This window comes from Aspergillus vadensis (assembly GCF_003184925.1).
Source record: "Aspergillus vadensis CBS 113365 unplaced genomic scaffold BO88scaffold_22, whole genome shotgun sequence".
In the NCBI taxonomy this organism is placed as follows: Eukaryota; Fungi; Ascomycota; class Eurotiomycetes; order Eurotiales; family Aspergillaceae; genus Aspergillus; species Aspergillus vadensis.
Genome location: NW_020292060.1, coordinates 141,665 through 164,239, shown reverse-complemented (window position 1 = coordinate 164,239; position 22,575 = coordinate 141,665). Strand labels below are relative to the sequence as shown.

The 22,575-nt window shown below is 49.3% G+C and overlaps 4 protein-coding genes across 4 annotated transcripts; 3 read left to right on the top strand and 1 right to left on the bottom strand.

Annotated features, from left to right (window-relative positions):
* The first annotated feature begins 2 nt into the window (after positions 1 to 2).
* Positions 3 to 1,575, top strand: BO88DRAFT_406999 (putative ABC transporter). Its single transcript, XM_025707302.1, has 2 exons — positions 3 to 458; positions 522 to 1,575. Exons 1-2 carry the CDS (start codon positions 326 to 328, stop codon positions 1,232 to 1,234), a joined length of 846 nt encoding a protein of 281 aa, XP_025559865.1. The 5' UTR covers positions 3 to 325; the 3' UTR covers positions 1,235 to 1,575.
* BO88DRAFT_445708 (6PF2K-domain-containing protein) lies at positions 1,529 to 7,596 on the bottom strand (the record flags this gene model as incomplete). Its single annotated transcript, XM_025710231.1, has 13 exons — positions 7,289 to 7,596; positions 6,966 to 7,154; positions 6,872 to 6,907; positions 6,713 to 6,810; positions 6,444 to 6,613; positions 6,136 to 6,378; positions 5,962 to 6,081; positions 5,519 to 5,893; positions 5,281 to 5,457; positions 5,000 to 5,221; positions 3,908 to 4,042; positions 3,016 to 3,820; positions 1,529 to 2,988 (listed from the first exon to the last, which is right to left on the bottom strand). Exons 1-13 carry the CDS (start codon positions 7,300 to 7,302, stop codon positions 1,529 to 1,531), a joined length of 4,044 nt encoding a protein of 1,347 aa, XP_025559864.1. The 5' UTR covers positions 7,303 to 7,596.
* Positions 7,597 to 8,399: 803 nt separating this feature from the next.
* On the top strand, positions 8,400 to 9,618 carry tom40 (TOM complex pore protein TOM40; the record flags this gene model as incomplete). The annotated part of the gene is made up of 3 exons (XM_025709052.1): positions 8,400 to 8,711; positions 8,792 to 9,436; positions 9,511 to 9,618. The coding sequence occupies 3 exons, from the start codon at positions 8,400 to 8,402 to the stop codon at positions 9,616 to 9,618; spliced, it is 1,065 nt and encodes a 354-aa protein (XP_025559863.1).
* Positions 9,619 to 19,638: 10,020 nt separating this feature from the next.
* On the top strand, positions 19,639 to 21,269 carry BO88DRAFT_346691 (GSK family serine/threonine-protein kinase; the record flags this gene model as incomplete). The annotated part of the gene is made up of 7 exons (XM_025703348.1): positions 19,639 to 19,684; positions 19,777 to 19,949; positions 20,010 to 20,093; positions 20,216 to 20,564; positions 20,619 to 20,812; positions 20,866 to 21,070; positions 21,136 to 21,269. 7 exons carry the CDS (start codon positions 19,639 to 19,641, stop codon positions 21,267 to 21,269), a joined length of 1,185 nt encoding a protein of 394 aa, XP_025559862.1.
* Positions 21,270 to 22,575: the final 1,306 nt, after the last annotated feature.

The following is a 22,575-nucleotide window of genomic DNA, read 5'->3' as shown; positions in this document are numbered from 1 at the left end:
TTCTGGCGGTGCGGCTCTGGAAAAATTCCCGGCGCAAATTCCCCCGCCATCGCAACACATTATTACCTCATCGGGTCTTATCGCTCCTCCTCCAATTCCTCTTCTTCTTCTTCTTCCTTTTTCTTCTCTCCCTGATACTTATCACACTTTGCACAGTCTTTATTCCCTTCTGTTTAACACTAGATCTTCGTTTGGACCGTCAATGAATATATACGACGACATAGACCGGAGTGACCCACACTACTAGTTAGATAAGAGCAGTCTGCTATCCTACTATCAACTTGGCTTACCCCTCATCTTTTTTGCCCTCTTTGCATCTCTCGCTATGACAGACAATACCGCCCCTTCCCCCTCAATTGAGGTCAAGAACCTCTCCTTCCAGTTCCCCGATGGTTCTCCCGGCTTGACCGATGTCAATCTCCAAGCCCCCGCCGGCAGTCGAACCCTACTTATCGGAGGTATGTCCAATATCACTGCTGCTGCACATATTAACCAAACTAACTCCTAAACCACTTCAACAGCCAATGGCGCAGGAAAAACCACCCTCCTCCGCCTCCTAGCAGGCAAGCGTCTAGCTCCCACAGACACCATCACCGTCGCAGGCAAAGACCCCTTCAAGGACGGCCTCGAAGGCGTAACCTACCTCGGCATGGAATGGGTTCTTAACAACATCGTCCGCACCGACATCGATGTCCCTACGCTCCTCGCCTCCGTTGGTGGCAATGCATACCCTGACCGTCGGGATGAACTCGTCGACATCCTCGACATCGATCTCAACTGGCGCATGCACGCCGTCTCGGACGGCGAACGTCGTCGCGTCCAGCTAGCTATGGGCCTCCTCCGGCCCTGGCAAGTCCTCCTCCTGGATGAGATCACCGTCGATCTGGACCTCCTCTCTCGCGCTAATTTCCTGGCCTTCCTTAAGCGTGAGACGGAGATCAGACCCTGTACCATCGTCTATGCGACCCATATCTTGGATAATTTGTCGCTGTGGCCTACGCACCTTGTCCATATGCATTTGGGAAGCGTGCGTCAGTGGGGTCCCATTGAGAAGTTCCGCGAGGAGGTTAAGGAGTCTTCCGAGAACAGTCAGCTCGGTGAGCTCGTGCTGAAATGGCTCAAGGAGGACTTGCAATCTAGGGGTCCGAGAAATGGGTCTACTAGTCAGGCTAAGACTTACCCGACGCTGGAAGGTTTGGGCGGGTATGGCTTAGAAAAGCGACCTGCTGCGTGATGGCATGCAAGTGCGCCTTTTCATTTGTTTCATCTGCTTTCTTATATTCTTTCTTTGGCATCGTTCAACATGATTGGTTCAACAGCCACTATCACTGGATATGCATAGCAGGGGTTCGGAGCATCATTCAACTATTTGTGTCTCTAGATGGATTTCTAGACTCGGGAGGGATATATTCAACATTTCAGGAGTCTGGGCTTTCAACATTACGCAAGAATTTCAACCCATGGTAGTATAATTTGTTTTTTCCCTGCTCATTTAGTTTTTGGTCCTGTACATATATGGCCTTTTTGGTTATGAGACCATGTCCGAAAAACTATATATCCGAGTTGAAGTGTCCTCGCTTGCTACCGCCAGTGCAAAATTCCGTATGTCGGCATCAGGAACCGGCCGCCAGGAAAGCTGCGTGATCGCCTTCGAAGGTGATGCAAGCTTGTCGATACTCGACAGATGGCTGGCTTCCAGGCTGTCGACTGCAACCTGGTAGACAGACACCGCCCCGCTTTCCTCGCCCGTGGCCACAAAAAAGGAGTTGTTGTATATCTGCGGCAGGAACGCCAGTGCAGTGACAGGCGTTGTCAATGGGATGGTAGATTTACACTCAAAGGAGCCTTCGGTCATTTGCCACAGCTTCACTGACTTGTCCCGGCCAGCGGTTGCGAAGATGGGCTTGCCCGACGCAGGTGCCCATGCGGCATCGAGGATCATTCGGGAGTGGCCCTTGGGGTTCGAAGTTAGAAGGGAGAATGTAGAGGGGTCCTGATCGCTACGTTGATAAACAGCCCATTGCCGGTCACGCCCGACACTCAGAAGGTACTGGTCGTCATTGGAGAAAGCGAGACTAGTAATGGTCAAGGTGTGCGCGGCCAGGGATGGACGAATCTCGTGCCAGTCCGACGTGTCGTACAGACGCACCACGGCATGATCAATCGAACTCGCCTTGCAAGCGGTGGCGATTAGTGTGCGGTCGTGACTGACAGCCACGGCTGAGATTTCGTATCCGTGACCATACAGCTTCTCATGCTCTGGCCATAACGTGTAGCGGGCCAGCTGATCTTCCAATGGCGGTTGGTTTGATTCCGCCAAAAGCGCCTGGTTAGCCTGAGCTTTTCCAACTTCCTCACCCTCCACTCCGTCTTCACCTGTAGGCGCATCATCGGCCGGGGCCTGGTTCGACAATCCCAGGACGGGGATCTGTGCTGTGTCTGGTAGTGCTCCTTCGGTCGTCTGTTTAAAGCCAGAAAGCTTCTCTAGGAGCTGTGCGATAGGCCCAGGCTCGTTGAACACTCGCAATAGCTTCTCTTCAGCACCGGACACGAACCGAGCCGGGCCCAGAGTGTCCACGCAATTCAAATCGTAGCCATGGATCTGAGGTCGTGAGAATTCATGCCATGACTTCAGTCCATCTCGCAGCCACTGGGCATGCAGACGTGTCGTTTGATCCGCACTTGTCGACAGGAGATATCCTCCAGTAGGCTCCCATTGGACCCCGTTGGCTGATCGCACATGCCCTGAGATACCCAGGGATTGCGCCCACATATCGGTTTCCGCATCATATTTCCACGAGCGCCAGCTTCCAGTGCGGCCCAGACTTACAACCTGCTTGCCGTCTGGGGCCCAAAGACCAATCCAGAACCCACCAGTACTACCAGTAGCTGTAGTGGAACCTTTCTGAACACTGATCTCTCCCATTCTTTCGGCAGAAAGCCACACTCCCGAGACCGGATCTTGTTCCCAAATGGTCAATGTGTTGTCTGCCGAAGCAGTGAGAAGTTGCTGACGCTCTGGGTCAGGGTTCCACGCAGTCGTGTAAATCCAGTCCTCGTTTCCGAACAATAGAGCTTCGAATGTAACAGAGTATTTGGTCCCCGCCGTGGTGAACTGATGCGCCTTGTTCGATAGCGTCGGCTCGAAGCCACCCAGCATAGGATCGTCATCACAGGCCGGCGTGGCCTGAGTGACCTCTCCACGTTGGAATCGCCAGAGTCGAACATACTTGTCTTGACTTGCCGAGGCCAATAGCAGATCGCCCGTCTTGCTCTGCTTATCCGACGTGAAAGACAAGGAGCGCACCCACGCCTCGTGTCCGGACAGCACAGCCGCAAGCTTGAAATCGGGGTCGACAAGAGTGTTCTCCGCTACATACACCTGCACGATGTTTGTGGTCCCTGCCACCGCCAGAGCCACAGGTCTGTCATTCGACTCTGTTCGAAGCGGTGTCAACGCCAAAGCCAACGGAAAGAAGCGTGGCTTCATGGAAATAGATCTCAAGAGCTCGCCCTTTGGCTCCCCCTGCGTGCTGATCTTCCATATTTTCACAGTAGCATCAGCTGCGCCCGATGCGACGATGTCCAATCCTTCAGCTATGGCGATAGTATTGACGGAGCCGGTATGTCCTTCCAAAGTATGCGCGTGGACGAATTGGCGGGGGTTTTCTGAATCGGGGCGCCATAACCGGACCGTATGATCAACAGAGCCAGTCAAGAGAAGTCTCGCTCCGGTGGAAGGGCATGTGTAGAACCGAACGACACTGACCTTGTCGGTGTGGCCGACAAGAAGCGAATAGACCCCGCGCTGGGAGCTCTCCTACATCATCACCCAAAGGCCCCACCATCAGTATCAAAACTAACACCATTTTGGAAGCAAAGAAGCGGATCTTGAGGAGTAACTTACTCGAGGATCCCAGAGAGCTACATTGTTATCTGCGCCAAAGGCAAGCACGCCTGACTGGACGTCCCAATCAGCGGCGGCGGGATGCCTATTGCCCCCGACGCTGATGTACTCGGTCGTGATGGATACCATGAAGCTCTTCCGAGTCGAATGTTCGAGCAATTAGTTTAGGTTATCTTTGAAAAAGATCAGGCAGGCCAACAGAGCCACAGACAGGGAAAGAAGTAAGAGTGAGGGGTGGGCTTGTTCGTCACCAACCAACCATGTTCGAATGGATCGCACAGCCAGCCGACTTTTTGTGCCGGCAAACTGGGCGGCTTATCGATAAGCTGCGAGAAATCCGGACCCCCGTCTTTTGCCAACCCCTCCATCTCCATCCTCGCCGCAATAACTAACGCCTTGTAAACGAGCCCTGACGATTCACGCAACCCCCAATTCATTACCTTGTCCTACTAGGGCATTGCTTATACATCTCTCTTATAATAAATAACATGGCCACGAACTCTGGAGCCCCTGAGCTGAGAAAAGATGGCGCCGGTTCCATTGCTATTACCGTTGAGTTCACGTTCGGCTCTCACCCTTATCATGCAAACACCCCAGGCTTCTACTCCTGACTGACTTGGCTTGGTTTGCACAAACAGAGGAGGTCTAGAGATTCTGTTTGCCAACGAGCGCAAACACCACGTCACCCTACCTTCGCACCTTGACGACGGCAGCCGGCCAACTATCAGCTACCTCCTGGGTCATCTAGTGAAGAACTACATGAAGGATCAGAGGCAGGAATTGTTCATCTTGGAAGGCAACGTGTAGGTTCCATCTCATCGCATGGGAATACAGTGTAATGTAAAACGACTGACCTTGTGCGACAGACGACCGGGAATCTTGGTCCTCATTAACGACGCCGATTGGGAGCTCGAAGGCGAGGAAAACTACGAACTTCAGCAAAAGGATAACATTGTCTTCGTTTCGACGCTTCATGGGGGCTAGCGCTAATGACTATCTACGTTCACAATCGTACCGACGATACTCCTACGGGCAAGCGGTCGCGGGGTCCTATATACAAGATGGAATGCGAATCTAGACAACATCTTCCACATGCTGCTGTGAGATCCTCTCGGGCTCCCTAGGAGTTCGAAGGCCGCTCTGCGGCGTTGCAAGGCCTTCCTTTGGGCTTCCAAGTCCCCCAGCCAGCGGGGTCATCATCCCACTCGGCGGGACGGGAATTTTGATGTCTTCGGGTGAGCCAGGGATGATCTCTTTGGGTAGACCAGGGATGTGGATTCGGCGCGCCTCGTTCTGATAGCTTTCGGGTATTATCTGAAGAAGTCAGTCAGCTGAGGTGTTCAACGCCATTAGACCTGTAACAATCGCCTCACTTCAATTATCTCGTCCCGTGGGAACTCCAGGAATGGAATGTCGGCTGCATTGCATGCCATCAGGTATCCATAAAGCACTCTTAATACGCTCTCGTGCGCAATAATCAAGAGATCATTCTGCTCGCGCTCAAGCTCCAGGATAATCGGCTCCAGCCGTACCGCAAGGTCATGATAAGACTACCAATCTAGTCAGTTTCGGAACCCTCTATGACTAAATGAAAACAAGAACACGGCCTACCTCTGCTCGAGGGTAACGATGATGATAGGGGTCAAGATCATGCTTCGCCACCTCGTCCGGATACTCCTGGCGGATTTTCCGTTCCGACATCATCTCGCATACCCCAGGGTTCAACTGGCTCATTTGTGATCGCTGCCGTACTTTGTATCCTTTCTCATGGAGATACTTGGCGGTTTCGACTGTCCTCCGTCGCGTAGACGTCCAGACTGTCAGCGGCTTTAGTTCGTAGTCTTTCTCCCCTTGGTCGGCCATAGCTTGTCTTTCAGCCTCCCTGTGCTGCAGCAAGCACTCTGTCATCTTTTTGGCGTACTCCTCTCCTTGCTCGGATAGTGAGGCATCCGCTTTGTATGAGCCTGCTTCCAGTGAAACGCCGGCCTAGTCACACACTTTCGTCAGTAATTTGAAGATCTCCCGTCAATATGCGTCGCAACAGGTGGACTGACTCTGGCAAAATACGTGTGTCTTGATTTGATATGGAGGTTCAAGAGGTAGAACACAATCCGATTAGAGAGATAGCCAAAGCTTTTGTTGTTAACAATCAAACGTTCACCTGCGTTGATCATCTGGTGAGAAATTAGCAAAAGGGGAAGCCGCATCATGCAGGATATAGCAGATACCTTGATGTAATTGAGGTCCGTCTCCTCCATAGTCTGGAATTGGGGGATACGAGCAGCTATCCTGGTCAAATAATGCCTGACCGCATCTTCTGAAGACCACCCTACGTACTGCCAAGGGTGAGTATGTGCGAAAGAATCGGGGTTCCATGTAGCTACACGTACGTCGGGTGAGGATATCTTGACCCGTCGGACATTCTCCTCAATTATGCGTTCATCGTCACACCACGATTCAATGAACAAAGTCTGGATTTCCATGGAGGGCAGAATTAGCAAATTTGTGATACTAAGGGTATAATGATTTCGAGTACCTCTATATCATGCTTAGAGAATTCCTTGGCGAGGGACCGTCGTCCCGAAGCGATGGGATTGACTGCATCGTATATCGCTATCTGCCCATTCTCATGATTCAAGAAGTGGTATATATCTTCGCGACATCGCTTAACGATCTTCTGCCTTAGGAGCACAGACGAAGCCGAAGCTATTTGTTCAGTCAGCAAGGAAGGTTGTTAAAATAGAAGTGGTCAGCCACTCAGGCCGGCCACGGTACGTTTGCGTGGATATAGAGGCCATCGCGTACCGTTGACGAAGAAGTAGTCATCAGGGATATCTTGGCCGTAGGGTATGGTAGCACGTCGATAATCGCCGAGGTGGAATATTCTTGTCTTGACACCTAACCTGCGATGATGTCAACTCGGCTCTGCTAGCGATAGAACCATGAGCCGGATGGTGTACTTACCAGCGAAGGTAACGTGCCAGAGCGACCGACATATGCCTGACCAAAGGTTAATGAATGGAGTGGACCAATGACGAATGGGTTTGGTCAAACGAACGTCTTGCCTCTTGCCGGTAATCCTACCGTGATGATGACAATGCGGCCGGAGTGGAAGAGTCGGCCGGATTCGGTGCTGTAGAGCTGCGCGGGAGCCAAATCGGCCTTTTCAGGCAGGTCGTGAATTGCATCGACGAAAGTCGACGACTTGCGCCGAAATCGCGGGGAGTTGGCAACGATATCCGCGGTTCTAGCAGTACGTTAGAGCAAGTGGTATCGATAATCGGGAAAGGTTCAGCGGTATCGCAAGTACTCCGGACCCAGCACGACGATTCGGAGAAGAAGCGAAACATATTGAGGAAGGAAGGACTGAGTCGAGCTTACAGTAACGTATCCATGGCGGTAATGATAATAATGGCGAGATGGGATGGAGATGGGATAGTTCGGGGAGAAGGAAGAATAGTAGAGTCAAGCTTGGGCTGGGCTAACGAGGGGTATCGGTAGAGAGCAATAGAGACGAAGGAAGGCGCTCAGCACATCCCCGCACAAAAGCAAGTCCCAGTAGTGACGGAAGATTAGGTAGTAGAAGTAATAAGTACTGCTTTTTGCAAGGAGACACTCTCTGGGGAAAAACAAGCAAGACAGCCCAATCGGGCGGCAGCAAAGACAAATCAAGTTGTTGTAACTGTCAGTAAGTCAGTGATTACCTGACCACCAAGTAGTAAGTAGTAATTAGTAGCAGTGTACTAGAGCTGTACACCGTCGGTGGTATAAACTATAGACCGATCCACACCCGATTGGTTGTTCGTCTCCGAGAAAAGAAAATTGAGAGAGAGACAGAGATAGGAAGGGCTTGTGACAAAGTCGAGACAATTTGAGCACAACAAGTTTCCGAGAAGTATGATATAGGATGCGTGAGACCTCTTCTTTTTTTGCTGCTTCTTCTTCTTCTTCTTTTCTTCACGAATTGAGGGAGATGAACTAGTTAACTAGATAGCTTCGAGGATTATATCATCGCCGGCCAAACTAAAGATCCCAATCCCGGCGCAGCCCGAAGCGGGCTAAACTACATTGAGGGAGTCAGTGACTACGGCGCAGCACAGCGACGGCCCAGCGCAGCCGGGGCGGAAAGGCGCCAGTCACTTTTTTCAAGCCGAAAGCTCTGGCAGTCGAAAGAACGCCTGGAAACTGAACTTCCCCATCACCATCTCATCCATCTCCCTCCCCCAATCCATCTGCCCTGGTGTTCAACCTCCCTCCTCTCAACTCCCCAGAGTAGGTCGGACACAACCTTCACTCCTCAATTAGCAAGAGCGTCGTGTTATCCCTCACGTTGCTCTTCGCCTTTTCAGGTTCAATTTCCGGGCTGGTCTCAACGAGGTCTCTTCTCTTTTCCTCTTTCCTCCTCCCAACAAGGACGAACCGCGTATAACGATCATCCTCCGTTTCTCTCCTGTCCTGTATAACGACCCTTAATATTTCCTCAGACTTCATAATGTCCGACTCTCTAGCTTTGCCTTCCTTCCTCACGGACAATTCCGTGGCCGCGGCCTTCAAGGATGCATACACCTCGTTCTCCGAGCGCAGGGCCGCCCTCGGCCTTCCCAACCCTGGCACCCTGGATAACATCTCCCGGGAGGTGCAGAAGGATGTCCTGCTGTCCAACTTCATGTTCACCGGTCTCCGGGCGGACCTGACCAAGGTTTTCGGCATGTCTCCTCTGTTCCGTGTGTCGCATGCTTTCTCCATGGGCGGATCCGGCAACATGCCCCCATACAACTTCTCCGCCATGTACGGAAGTCCTAAGGTAAGGTGCAATGGTTATATGTTACCTGTGAATATTTATTATGTGTAGGCGGCTAACGATTTCTCTCGTTGGGACTTTAGGTCTTCATGCAAGGCAACCTCGGAAGCGATGGAGGTCTCGCTGCTGTCGGCAACTACCGTTGGACCCCCAAGTTTGTCACCAAGACCAACACTCAGATCATGCCCGGTGGCCAGGGCTTGATGCAGCTTGATAATGACTACACCGGCGACGATTTCTCCGCGTCTCTCAAGGCTTTCAACCCTTCTTACTTGGAGGGCGGTCTTACCGGTATCTTCGTCGGAAGCTATCTCCAGTCTGTTACTCCCAACCTGGCTCTTGGTTTCGAGGCTATCTGGCAGCGCCAGGCCATGAACGCTCGTCCTGAATCTGCTCTCTCCTACGGTGCCCGCTACAAGACCGCCGACTGGATTGCTAGTGCTCAGCTGCAGGCTCAGGGTGTCATCACCGCCTCCTACTGGAAGAAGCTCTCCGAGCGTGTTGAGGCTGGTGTTGACATGAACCTCCAGTTCGCTCCTAACGCTGCTGCTGCTCTCATGGGTGGTCCCAGCCGTGACGGCACCACGGCCATTGGCGCCAAGTACGACTTCCGTGCTTCCACTTTCCGTGCTCAGGTCGACAGCACCGGAAAGGTCAGCTGCCTCTTGGAGAAGCGGATAGCTATGCCCATCGCTCTTACCTTTGCCGGTGAGATCGATCAGGCCAAGGTGAGCATCACTTCCTGCAGTGTCCCTTCATTCCAGGTGGATAACTAGTCACTAACATGTTGTTCTCTTTGTAGCAAACGGCCAAGCTCGGTCTTGCTGTTTCCCTTGAGATCGCGGGCGAGGAACTGATGGAGCAGCAAGAGAAGATGAGCCCTGAGGACATGGTCCCTCCTCCCTTCTAAGCACGCTCTGACGTGCAGCTAGGGCTAATGGGGCCCACCTGAAAGTGGGAGGACAGAAGCTATTGCTCTGCATCCGCCCTCGGCTTATACCTTTTTCACTATTTGTTTTAGTAGCTCTTCTCTCTCCATGTGCATGTTTGGACGATGGTGTATCACATCGGTTATCCCCACGAATGCGGTTTGCTGGTTCAGGGAGGCAGTCGTTTGGCGCCACGGAACCAAGTTTTGTATAGATCCATCTTCGGTCCAGTCGAGATATCATTTCGATTTTGTCTATGCCTTCATCTATGATTGTACCCCTGTCTCTTTTTTTTCCCCCGTTGTTCTACTTTTCTTATCTTTTTTATCTCGACGGCAACCTTTGGCCGATGGACATGACTGCTAGGCATGCATGGAAGCATCATCTGCGGAAAGCTGTTGCGGTGTTTGTTTTTTCTCCTTAACGCATCATAGATGGGGCAATGTAAAACACGTTCTGCTTCTTATGACATGGAAAATCGAAGTGAGAGCGACGGACCTTGTGATGGGAAGAACTCCTTGCGTCGCTGAGGGACCCGGGTCATTCATCAGGGTCACCTGCGTTAGCCAAAGACCTTTTTGCAACGAATGGAGTAAGAGCAAGATTCTATCAATTTCACGAGGCATGGCCGGCTCTGCATCGGGAGCACCTTCCCTCATCTCGTATGTCATTACCGAACGAGGGTTCTCGAGATGTCTGCTGGCAATACTCGTATCCCGCGCCAATATATCTCCCCCAACAAAAGTAGCGGCCACTATTGCGCTATGAACATGTAGCGAAAATATTTCCACGAGCATGACCTTTGCACGCTCTGATCATCCCTAACCACTTGACACCTCGTGACTGCTACACGAAGGTTTTTGCCAATAGTTGTGGCTCGATGATGTGAATGCCAGATCAGACGATCAAAATAGTTCCCCGGCGAAAGAGAAACAAAGAAGTGACTTAGCAGCAAGACGGGAAAAGTGGGAAAGGAAGAGCAGCGGAGGACTAAAGAGTCCAGAACCACGATCACGATGATGATCTAGATAGTTGGTTGTCAATCAGAGCCACAAATAAAGAAGGAATGATGATGAATAATCATTAACTATCAAATAAATATACCTCTTGCGGGTGAGCAACGACCAGTCATGTAACAAAACTACCATATGTAGATAATGCTATGCAGATACAAGGATAAAGGATCCATTCACTTCTCCAGCCTATTACCAAAAACAGTATACTCAACTCAACTCGGTCTCTCTCCCTCTCTCTCTGGCCCGCTACAGCAAAGACGCCGTCTTGGACGCTAAAAAGATAGCGTGGTCGTCTGTTTGACCCAAACACACCATTCCTTATTTTACCCTTTTTTTCCTACGGAGCAGCAGGGGCCAAACTGGGATGATAGTGTCACGATTAAGTGGGAATCTGGTGGGTTCTCTATAATTATGGTCTGGCTGTAATTAGGCAAATATTCTGGACTAGTGGGTTAGTTGGGAATTGGAGGCACGCAGGTTAGTATTCTCCACCTTTACTCCGTACTTAGTGTGAGGGGACTCCATTTTCTCTTACTCCATCGTTAGAAGCTGTGTTGGGCAGGTGACTTCGAGGGATACTCAATACTGTTAGATACGTAGTAGGGCAACCTTGATTTTGGGGAGATGATACAGCAAGTTTGGTTACTGTTGTGCCTGGTGATGGCATTGTGCCCCGAGTAGACTGTATTCTCAATGAATGTCTAGACTCGAGAGGGACTTAGTGAGTAGTAAGTCCTACTAGGTATGGAGCCTTCGTTCGCTGTCCATCAAGAGTTGAATATTACACGACCTTATGCAAGCATCTCCTTACTCTATAGAATAATAGAAAACGAGTATACTTAGTACACTGTAGTACCTACAGGGTCAACTGCCTCGCAGATTCTTTTTTTTTTTTTCCCGCGAGTCTAGGGCCCATTAAAGGTGGTACTACATGGAATATATCAAGATAATCTAGACGATGTACATTCGTCACGGAGAGTCGGAAAGGAAGTAGAGCCGTCGTGCCCGGTCATTAGCCCATGTAATTTCAATCCCGCCCGATGGCACACTGTTCTTGCACTACTGCGCTTTCCCCCCCGGTTTCTCCTCACTCTGGAGACTCCAGTGCTGCCTACTCCCCCAATGTAGCAGCTATTTTTTAGCCTCCATTCTATCTACTTTTACCTACAGTGTCATATCCTTCAACTTTTTCCCTAGCTTGAGATTCGGAAAGGATTAAATGACGGAATCAGACCCGGTTACATGGTCCTATTACCCACCAAGATCCGATTCGCTCATCAGGCTTCACAAAACCCCCCCAACTGGTTGGGCCTCGTGCTGGTGGCAATCCTTGGGTCTAAATGCGAGGAGAAACCCATGGTTGAAGGTTCACGATGACCCTTTGCTGGCGGAAAGAAGGCCAACAGTTGCCCCACGGTGACATCATTCCCTATCTCTTCGGTTGGACATGAAATTATTTCACTCGCTCGCACTCTCTTTCCCCCCCGTTCCTCCCCTTCGCTCTTTGTCCTTAGTGCTGGACCTACTTGTGTGGTGGGTTTCTTGGGGGTTCTTCATTGTTGATTTCAATAACAGTGGTGGTTATTGGGTCATGTTCCCTTGTTTCCACTTTTCTTGCTCCTGTGATTGTCCTTCAATGGTCGCCCAAGTAACTCTCACTCAAAGAGAGAGGGAGAGAGGCACCTAACTTAAATCCCCCAGTCTTATTGGACGCTTGATCTGGCTGACACAAAGGCATCTCGGGACACAAGGAACAGGTTTCCGCGGCTCTACCGTGAAGGGCAATAGCCAAGATGACACAACATACGGAGCAATCTTGACTCTTGAGAGACATACAATGTGGTGTTGCTATAGGGCCAGGTTTCATGGACAAGATGGCCAAGGCAGGGTTTGACTTCTGTGATAGGATCAGGTACATCCGTTCTTTGGTACACAGTAGAGCTGGGTTCATGCCCTGGACGATACTAAGTAAACGAAGTGCCGAGCTACCGCTATTGGCTCAGCCTTGGAGATGGCCGAAAACGCACCTCGGATACTTTTGGGGGGAGGGGGGGGGCTGGGCTGGTTATGATGTTGATCTCGGTTAAGGCAGGCACATTTCTTTGATCCTCCTGCCGAACATCTACAGGGTTGTCTTATCCGAGAAACAAGCCTTGATGGTATTGAGAAATGTACTAGTCGTAGTGCTGGACACCAAATGTTCACATATATCAACGCTGTGAGTGATATAGTCCTGCCAATGTTTACCTTAGTAGTAGGGTTTCAACGTTGCGGACATACAGGCTCTCAGCCTACATAGTACGACCGAGGAAGTAAAGCATAAATTGCAGCAGGCCTTTCCGGAACAACAATGATGAAAACGAAGCCATCGATGTCATCCACTTTACTGGTCTACCGTTCTACCCCTGCTTGTTGGCCTGCAGCAGTCCTCATCAATATCAGATAGTAAACCATCATTGAGACTGAACTACTAATCAAGAATTCGGTATCACTTGTGTCCCAGCAGGGCCCCTAGTCTGTTTCACGAAAATCACATCATGAACTATGGAGGGACATCTGAAGCAGTGGTAGAATTGACCATTTGGTGGCCAATGGTTGTTACATGAGTTGCCTCACCGAGACAGCAAAGCTGCAGTCACCTGAGAGCAACTCGGGGGTAAAAACAAAAAAGGAAAGGAAAGAAAAAAAAGTCACAAACAACTTGGGCCAGTTGAGTGTGATCCGCTGACGCTGTGTGGCCCGCCGGTGATCCGCAGTAACCAAGCAGCATGCCTTTTAGCTGCCTGCCGACCGGGCCAAACTCTGAAAACGAGAGCCAAGGATCAGTGAATGAGGTAACCCACCTCATGATTGCAATGGCCCTAAAGAAGAGCCCTACATATTAATGATGTTTCATGATTCGTAGGAACTGTTAGCCATGGTCTTATTGCCTGTCTCTCCTTGTTGATAGGTATGGTATGTCGGATGGTATGCACAGTGGCAGGGTGAGGCTGTATCTAGTAGAGCCTAATCCAAAGCATATGAACCAAATTGCCTGCACCTGAATTCACAAAGTCATGGTTTGGTAGATCTTTTTGTCGTATCATTTCTTAACAATCACCTGACCCCTCGACTGTAAATAACTTAATTAGCTAGTCACGGTGGGTTCAACTAGGCCTCTTTATAGACAATTATCGATATCTTGTCGAGGCATACATAGCACTCCCAGACTCTCAGCCTGCCAGTTTCTGTGGTGCACCAAGCGCACAAATACGCACAGGAGGATTTCTTATGTGCATCAATCAGCCTGGTCCTTTTGGAGGTACTACCATTGAGTCGATGTGGGGCATTTCTTATATGATACTTGTTAGTGTGAATGCCAGGTATTGTATCTGTATTTCGAAATTTGAGGTACGTCAAGCATCAGCAGAGAGATAATCACATGTGGTATGTATGTTATTGGGTACCTACTCCCAAGTACGTGCATGCTCAGCTTATATTCACACACACACACACACACCTCCCATCAAAGTTCAATGAGATGTATAGACTGTCTGCAGTGTCACCGGAGCTATAGCCCGCATATAAACTACTTATGTATGTTTGATGCTAGATACGTAGAGAAAAAGAAAAAAAAATGAAGAAGTATGAACCCAACGGATGTGCGTGGTCTCGAATTCGGTTTGCAGGACAGCTACCGATAGCTCGACTAGTCTATTATCCTTCCTCTACATCCATTCTTCTCTTACAGCTCATGAACGCAAGAGCCTAATGTCATTATGATTGACATTTTCTACCCTTTGTCAATATGCAACATACACTCTGACCTCGTCTTTAATTCGACGACACGCCTGGATGAGTTCCGAGTGGCTTACTCCGACGCCTCCGAACATTAGATTTTTCAAGCCCTTCCCTGTCTCAGCTTGGTATGTGGCTGCAATTAGTCCCTCATGTAAATTCAGTTGATGTAGATAAGGTGGCAAATGAGAAAGTTATGGTTCAAGAATGGCATGCTCTCAATCTTAAGTAGGAGCTTTTCAAGTCGTGTTATCTGGGATTATGGTCTGCTGAGACCTACTTACTGTAGTAGCTCATATGCTTGCAAGTCTGCGCAGCAAGGGGTTTGCATAATCTCCCGTGCCGGTCCTCTCTGTAGGTGTTCTTGCTATTCTTACGCCCCAAAGTTCAGTGACGGTTAAGCTACTATTGAAACAAAACAGAAAACAAATGCGAGAGATGTCCAATCGTATCCAATTTCCAATCCCGACATGCCTCTGTGAGTCTCATAAGCAACCTACTTATGTCCATGTTTCTGAAGAAGCAAGCTGCAAGGATAGAGGAGGTAAGGGAGCTCGGGCACGGCACAGAGCGTTTCTAGATTGTCCGACAACTGTTGTGGTGAGCCGATGAGTGAAAACCCATGTATGTCGGGCGGTCGTACACGATCGAGATGCATACATGCCAAGCCTTATGAAGCGGAATAGAAAAGGAGAAATATGGGAAATGGTATTGAGGAAAAAGCAAAATTCCAAAAAGGCGGAGGATTTTGTCTCTTTGAGCTACCAGTGACAGCTAAACGTGTGAAACATGAGCTTCACATGATCGCTTTCACTATCAGAACTACAATGACCCTTGCTACTATATTAAGAAGCCCAACATTAGCTGCTCCTAGTACTAAGTGGATAGATCATTAGTACCATATGCGCTTGCCCTAGTCATTGTGGGGTTGGCTGTAGAGGCGTCGTCTTTGATAGTTACTTAGTAGTGCAAGTCTGTTCCCATCCCGTGACTCTTCTTTTTTTTGGATGATGTAAATTTGTGATGTGTCATTCGCTTCCAATACGATAGATTTGTAACCCGACGAGAGTTTATTGCCGCTAAGCAACATGCCCATGCAAAGCGATGGCTGAGCTTACAAGAGACCGTTCGGATGAATGCAGAGTGGCAATTGCATCATGCGGTATACACAGCCAAGTACTTCTCGACGGATTACTACATTTTCTGTTGAGGCGCTGCAGGAAGTACGAATCTCAACGATGTAGTAAATAGACTACTAAGAATACCCAACGGCTACAAGTATTGGTCTCAAGCGTGGACACGATGAGCATGGACCACGACAATGCACGTGGGCAAGGCAACGCCCACTGCATCCAGATCGTTTGCAGTATACTATTCCTACTCCGTAGAACTTGAGCCAAGACTCTGAACTCTACACATGCGTTATGCATTGGCCTATTTTCGACACTGGTCAGACATGATGCCCTTATGATCCCGTATTGAGATGGTGATTATTGCTACGTCATTGAGGTATTGACATTAAGGCTCAAGCATCCTTTGTTGCTGTACCTGTGGCGTCGGACATAAAACAGTCGCATGGTGACATGTTTATGGTCAGTCTTCCCGAGAGGATTCCAAGCCGACCTCGAATCCGACCGCAGTAAGAGTAATGAGTACAGCAGGAGTACATATGCAGCCGGCCCTGGTGAGCAGCCCACCCGCCCTCCAAATACGTTGAAGTCTAGATCCTGGTCAAATATGCGGCGACCGAATACACACCCGCCTTCCTCCGCACTGCTATCCTACCTTTTAGCACTTAAAGCACTTAACCCTAGTTTTCCGTCATTTTTCTTGGGTTGGGTGGCTTGATCTGTATTTACCATACGTATGCAATAGTACGGGTAGCCAATGAACGGGTTTCCAGTGAAAATCGCGGCTGGTCACTTGACACCCGGGGGCCAATGGCAGCACATGATGGCAGAACTACCCTGCCTGTCACCGGAACCGCCCAGTGGACCTTCTACCTCACGACCTACTTACTTTACTGTCCATGTCTGAAATCTTCATCGGGCTATGACATGGGATGGGAGGTACTAGTGATCCAGGCACCTCTTCTGTGGCTCGCCTTTGGCTTTCCCGATCGGCATTCTACGGGCCGCGGGAAGAAGTTCTGAGATGTTTTGAAAGGCCTGGATCCCTCCAAAGCCTAGAGCTAGTTATAACTAGCTAGCTATTGAGCTCAACGGATATGATTTTCAAGATACACTAGATACGCCCCTAAGGTCGATATGGGTTATTCTCGTCCCCAGTTAGGGGGTAAAGATTTGTTGAGGCGCGCGACTCACCGAGCACTGTTGGTTTCTCTTCCATCACTTACGTACAAACTCAGAAGTACCGCCGTGGTTGCTAGTTAGTTAGTTACGGAGATCTCCTGACCAACCCCTCCTTTCTCTACTGCAGGGACAAGGAAGATTTGGTCTTGCTGGTCTTGTTCTAGCCCACCCCCTGTAAAATGCGATGCCAGGAATGGTAGGAATCAAGGCCATTGATCCCGAGCGTGGTCTGCTTGCATTGGCGGAGGAGTTAACTACCCAACATAACTAATGAGAAACATTACTATTGCGATCCAAGGGTGTTCGGGAATGGAGACCCCCATTTTAAGCACCACTAGATAGTCAGATACTGAACGACAATATTAATGCTAAATCTCGAACCCAAGCGCTCGGAGCCAAGGTCATATGCCCATTAGGAATGGGCCCTCATTCTCTCAATCCCAGCAGTAGCTGTCTACCTCCCGCCCAATCTGGATGGTTCCACCTCCAGTCCGTCATCATTATTTTCGACCTACTGATCTGCTCAAGTTACAACTCTACCTACCTTCAGATGTAACTTGTTTTGATGATATTTGTGTTTTATCTACTGTATACTCCTGGGCCTACCGTTCCGTTTCATATTCGGCCTAGGAATGACGCCAGACGCGGACCCAAAAATGCCTCCTTTTCTAATCTTGAAGTGGGACATATACCAATCAATTATTTCTCGATTGACAGGCAGGGGTGTGTCATTTAGTGGGGAGCGGAGGAAAACAATCTCTCTGTACAGGGTATAGAATTTAGGAAGTGACCCTCAAACCTCATCAAATGTGTATATAGTGACATATCTTAGCGGCATCATCTAAGATGGGCAGAAGTAGCATCGCACCGCCTATCTACTAGCGGTACCCAGGTACCTTGCTTTCGGTAAGGGCAATAGCGTCATAGCCAGACGCAAAGACCTGGGGCAGAGAGCGGCCGATCCGGTATTGTATTGTATCAATACCTAGGTATACAGACACATGATTTCCTTTCATTACGCCGCTCTCTCTGTCTCTCCCATTTTTTCCCTTTTCTACAATAGTTCCCTTAATTTTTAGTTTCCATTTTCTTTCATTCTGGCTATTTAATTTCCTTGCCCCTCCGGGGCCGAGCCCACAGTATACCCTCATGCCTATGAAGTTTCATCATTAGCTACCAGTTGCCGTAATGGAATGGGATAATAAAAATAAGATAATTATTAAAATAAAATCAGATCAAAAATGAAGGAAATGGAGTAGAGTGCTAAGGTACCTATAGCTTTATATGGGGTACTGTTGACTAGGCTGGTGGGCTATAGGTATAAGTGCTCTCCTTATTATTAGTCCAACTGGGGCATTATTATTGTTCGAACGGGAATACTCCTACCTATCTTTACTCGAGGACGAACGCTACTGTGTAAAGAATGGTTATTCTTATGCCGGCGGCCATAAACAGCAATCCCTCAGGTTCTCTGTACCAATAATTCCAACCGGCATCATCCACATCTCTGTTGCCTCTCCACACACTGCCATAGCTCCGTGCTCATCGGTTGTTACCCAGGCTTTCTTTCTTTCGGGAAAGGTAAAGTTACTAACTGCTGTAAGTTGAACCACTCCCGCCCCCCTCCTCCTCCTTCTCCTCCCCCTCCACCCCAAGCCAAACCCAAACGTTGCCTTCTGGGGCCTAACGGACTAGTAGTAACAGACAGGGAGAGAACAGTAACAACTTAACCACATATTGAGACAGGCTGGTTTTTGATCGGATGCTAGTAATCTTCTCCCTCCTTTTGGTATTGGTTTCTTCCTCCAAGAGTCAGAAAAGCGCCCGTGTGCTCCTGATTCATTGATTTCATTATTAGCATTATTACTTCTCTGAAAGAGGTCCCTCTCTTTTTCCCCCTTTAACCTTTTTCTTCTCTTTTTTTTTATTTTTATTTTTTTTTTCCCTTTTCTAATTAATTATTCTACTCACTGGCCTCCCTGGTCAACTACGTCTATTACTATTCTTACTGATATCTCTTATTTGCCCGGAGTTGGCTCGTGTGTTCCTTGCCTTCTTCCTCTCCTCCCGGTGCTTTATTCCCGCGTTCCTGCAGCCCTCGCGTGTTCGGGCTTCGTCGTTCCATCAACGTCACCTGCTCAAGTCTCTCCTCTCTTACTATCCTCTCTTCCCACTTCCTTCTCCTCCGACCGACCATCCCTCCCTTTTGAGAGCCTGAGCTTTCTCTTACCTACACTTACTTATTTTACCCGCCTTTCCTTGAAATTCCACTGCCACACTTCTGCTGAGGCGTGAAATTCAATACCAACACTTTACACTCCTCCCTCCTCGAATCAGCTGCGGTTCGGTACTCTTAAACTACTAAACTGCTACTTGCTACTGCTGCTGGTTCTTTCACACATCACTTCACTTTTTTCTCTTTTCTCTTTTCCTTTCTATTTTATTTTTTCTCCTTCTCTTCGAGAAATATTTGTCCCTTCTATCCAAACCCTCCTCCCCTCCACCACCCACCGCTGCCCACACACTCCCCCCTCATCTAAGAAACCCGCTTCAATCTTTGGGGCGTTCATTGCTCAGGTCTTGTGTCTGCAACTCTTGGCACGCTCCCCAAGTCCATTGGTCCCCTTGGTCTGAGCCTTCCCTTCTACGATTCGCCCGCCTGCTTCTCAACCTTTCATCTCACGCGCACCTCCACTCAACATCCACCGTTCGGATATTCCGCCCATCCAGAGCACCCCTCCCAACTAGTGCTCCACCGAGTACAGTCTGCCCAAAACGGACCTCACGCCTTACTTTTGCATCCCTTCCCGACATCCGCTGTTGAAGTCCAGCCCTCCTTATTCTCGATAGCATCGCCCACGTTGCCGCCCGGTGTTGTCCCCACTAGCCGTCCGTGATGTCACAGAATAGACCTGGGGTCTTCTCGAGTCTGCGCATGGGTGGTAAGAGACGTGCCGTTCTTTACGCAATTGTTGCTGAGCCCATCTGCTGGACTCGATTGCTAACCTTTTCCTTCTTGTTTGCGATCATATAGAAGTCGTCCGCGAGAAAGTCCAGGATGGACTTACGGGAGAAACCAAGGAGATCTCCTATTCACAATGTAAAATCGTTGGCAATGGATCCTTTGGCGTCGTCTTCCAAACGAAGATGATGCCCAGCGGCGAAGATGCTGCAATCAAAAGGGTTCTCCAGGACAAGCGGTTCAAGGTATGCTAGGCCACCAATGCTCGCTACCCGGTCGCTAACAGTACCCCCCCTCTCCCTCAGAATCGTGAACTTCAGATCATGCGGATCGTGCGCCACCCGAATATTGTAGAACTAAAGGCATTTTACTACTCTAACGGAGAAAGGGTATGTTGCTCTCCCTTCAACACCGCTTGCCTTCCTCTTGCTTCCCCTCAGTTCATGCTGTAACCCGTCTTACTCGTCGTTTTACCCACTTGTCTGCTGACCATGCCATGGAAACGTCATAGAAAGATGAAGTGTACTTGAACCTCGTCCTCGAATATGTACCAGAGACGGTGTATCGGGCCTCGCGTTATTTCAACAAGTTGAAGACAACCATGCCGATGCTGGAAGTCAAGCTCTACATCTACCAACTTTTCCGTTCTCTGGCCTACATTCACTCGCAGGGAATCTGTCATCGTGACATAAAACCTCAAAACCTGCTGCTCGACCCGAACACCGGTATTCTGAAGCTGTGTGACTTTGGATCCGCCAAGATTCTTGTCGAGAATGAGCCTAATGTTTCATACATTTGCTCCCGCTACTACCGCGCACCTGAGTTGATTTTCGGCGCAACGAACTACACCACGAAAATTGGTATTTCTCTCAAATTCAACCCAGGGGCTCTGCGTATGTACTAATATACATCAGACGTATGGTCCACTGGTTGCGTGATGGCCGAGTTGATGCTAGGTCAACCACTCTTCCCAGGAGAATCCGGAATCGACCAGCTCGTGGAGATCATCAAGGTTCTGGGCACCCCGACGCGGGAGCAGATTCGCACCATGAACCCGAACTACATGGAACACAAGTTCCCGCAGATCAAGCCACACCCCTTCAATAAGGTGGGATCCCTTAGCGGAAACAATTTCGAGCGAAATATGCTGATGTCCACCAGGTCTTCCGGAGGGCCCCCCATGAGGCCATCGATCTAATCTCCGCCCTGCTGGAATACACACCGACGCAACGTCTGTCAGCCATTGAAGCGATGTGCCATCCATTCTTCGACGAACTTCGGGATCCTAACACCCGGTTGCCCGACTCGCGGCACCCGAACGGCTCCACAAGGGAGCTCCCTAATCTGTTCGACTTCTCCAGGCATGGTCGGTCTCCCTGAAAACCACTTGTTTTGGTTGCCCCCCATACTGACAACCTGACACTGTCATAGAACTTTCTATCGCGCCCGCAATGAACAGCCGGCTGATTCCCCCTCATGCACGTCCTGCACTTGAGGCTCGCGGGTTAGATATCACCAACTTCAAGCCTCTTACGAAGGAAGAAATGATAGCGCGTCTTGACTGAGTCAACCCGCGCGCAAATCTGACGAACTACACGCCCTTACGTGTGCAAACATGTTTGCACCTGATTGCGGAAATTTGATGTCATGCCCTACGAGCTTATCTTCATGCATCGGGCGGTTCTTGAACTGGGAAAGGTTTCTTCGAATCTGTAGACCTAATCCATAGGCTGGGGCATCCGGGAGCTGGCTTCTGTATGGCAGAATCCTGAAAGACAGGGTGAAACGTGAGCATGAGGAGCAGGAGAAAGGAAGTAAATGGAAGAAAAGAAAACGAAATATTACCAAAAAAAAGGAAAGGGGAAAAAAAGCAATGAAAAGAAAAAGAAAGGTTTCCATGGAGAGGGAGAGAGGTGTGCTGAGATTCCTGGGAGACTAGGTGGAGCAGAGGGAATTGTTACTCTTGACGACCACAAAAAGTTTTAAGAGTGGGAGGTATTAGTGGATCATGACCGTTTCACGCAAAGGGGTTGACGGGATGGTATAGCCTGGAGTTACTGAGGTGTCTGAGACAGCTCTTGGGAGGTAAAAAAGTGATACCCTTATTGCGTGAGTCTGCCTTCCGGGATCAAGTCTGCATAGCTTCATATCTCGATCGAACGGGCTCTGTTCACAAATTGCCGCAAGTCTTATTCACAAGGGCGGAAAGATGAATATCCTACAAATGCGTCAGATATCTTTGAGGATTTGCTTGTTTGGATGCGCCATGCCGCGTGCCTGTCAGTGTGCTTGAATATAGGTATTGGAGGTCTTCTTTCCCGACTTGCCGCGCTAGAAGCCCCGTTCATGCTGTTTCTGCTGTGAATTTATTATCTCTTCGTCTCCGTTCTCATATTCTCGTGGTTCCTTCCTTTTACCTCTACCCTCACCTCTCTAGTCCGCCCCCTTTCCTCTCTTCTAAGCCTCATACACTTGGCGTCAACGGCCATGAAGCTATCCAGACGATTCACCTATTTACCTGCTTGCTGCTGTTCTTAGTCATTTATCCTAGAGGCCCCAAAGAACATTGCCTGGATACTCTCGTTCTCGTACTGTGTATAACCACAGCATTCTGTATTTTCTCTTCGTTTGGCCTCTTCTGGCTTGCACGCTTGCAGTTTTCTATGGGTTACAAGTATGCTCTTGTGTTTTACTGGGGTAGCATATACGCGTATGGGTATTACTTTGTTTTCAAATGTTCTTCAGTCACCGTAGCTGTGACCTACATAACACAGTCGGAACCTTCTTTTTAAGTAGTAAGTATCAAATAGTAGTGGTTGAGTCCTCGCTGAACGCAGTACATTTTCCACGGCTACACTGGAGCTCTGGTTG

What these genes read in the sequence shown, in the direction of transcription:
- BO88DRAFT_406999 (XM_025707302.1), top strand. Translation starts at nt 326, where the DNA reads ATGACAGACAATACCGCCCCTTCCCCCTCAATTGAGGTCAAGAACCTC. An exon ending in TCGAACCCTACTTATCGGAG is followed by an intron (nt 459 to 521) that starts GTATGTCCAATA and finishes CCACTTCAACAG; the next exon opens with CCAATGGCGCAGGAAAAACC.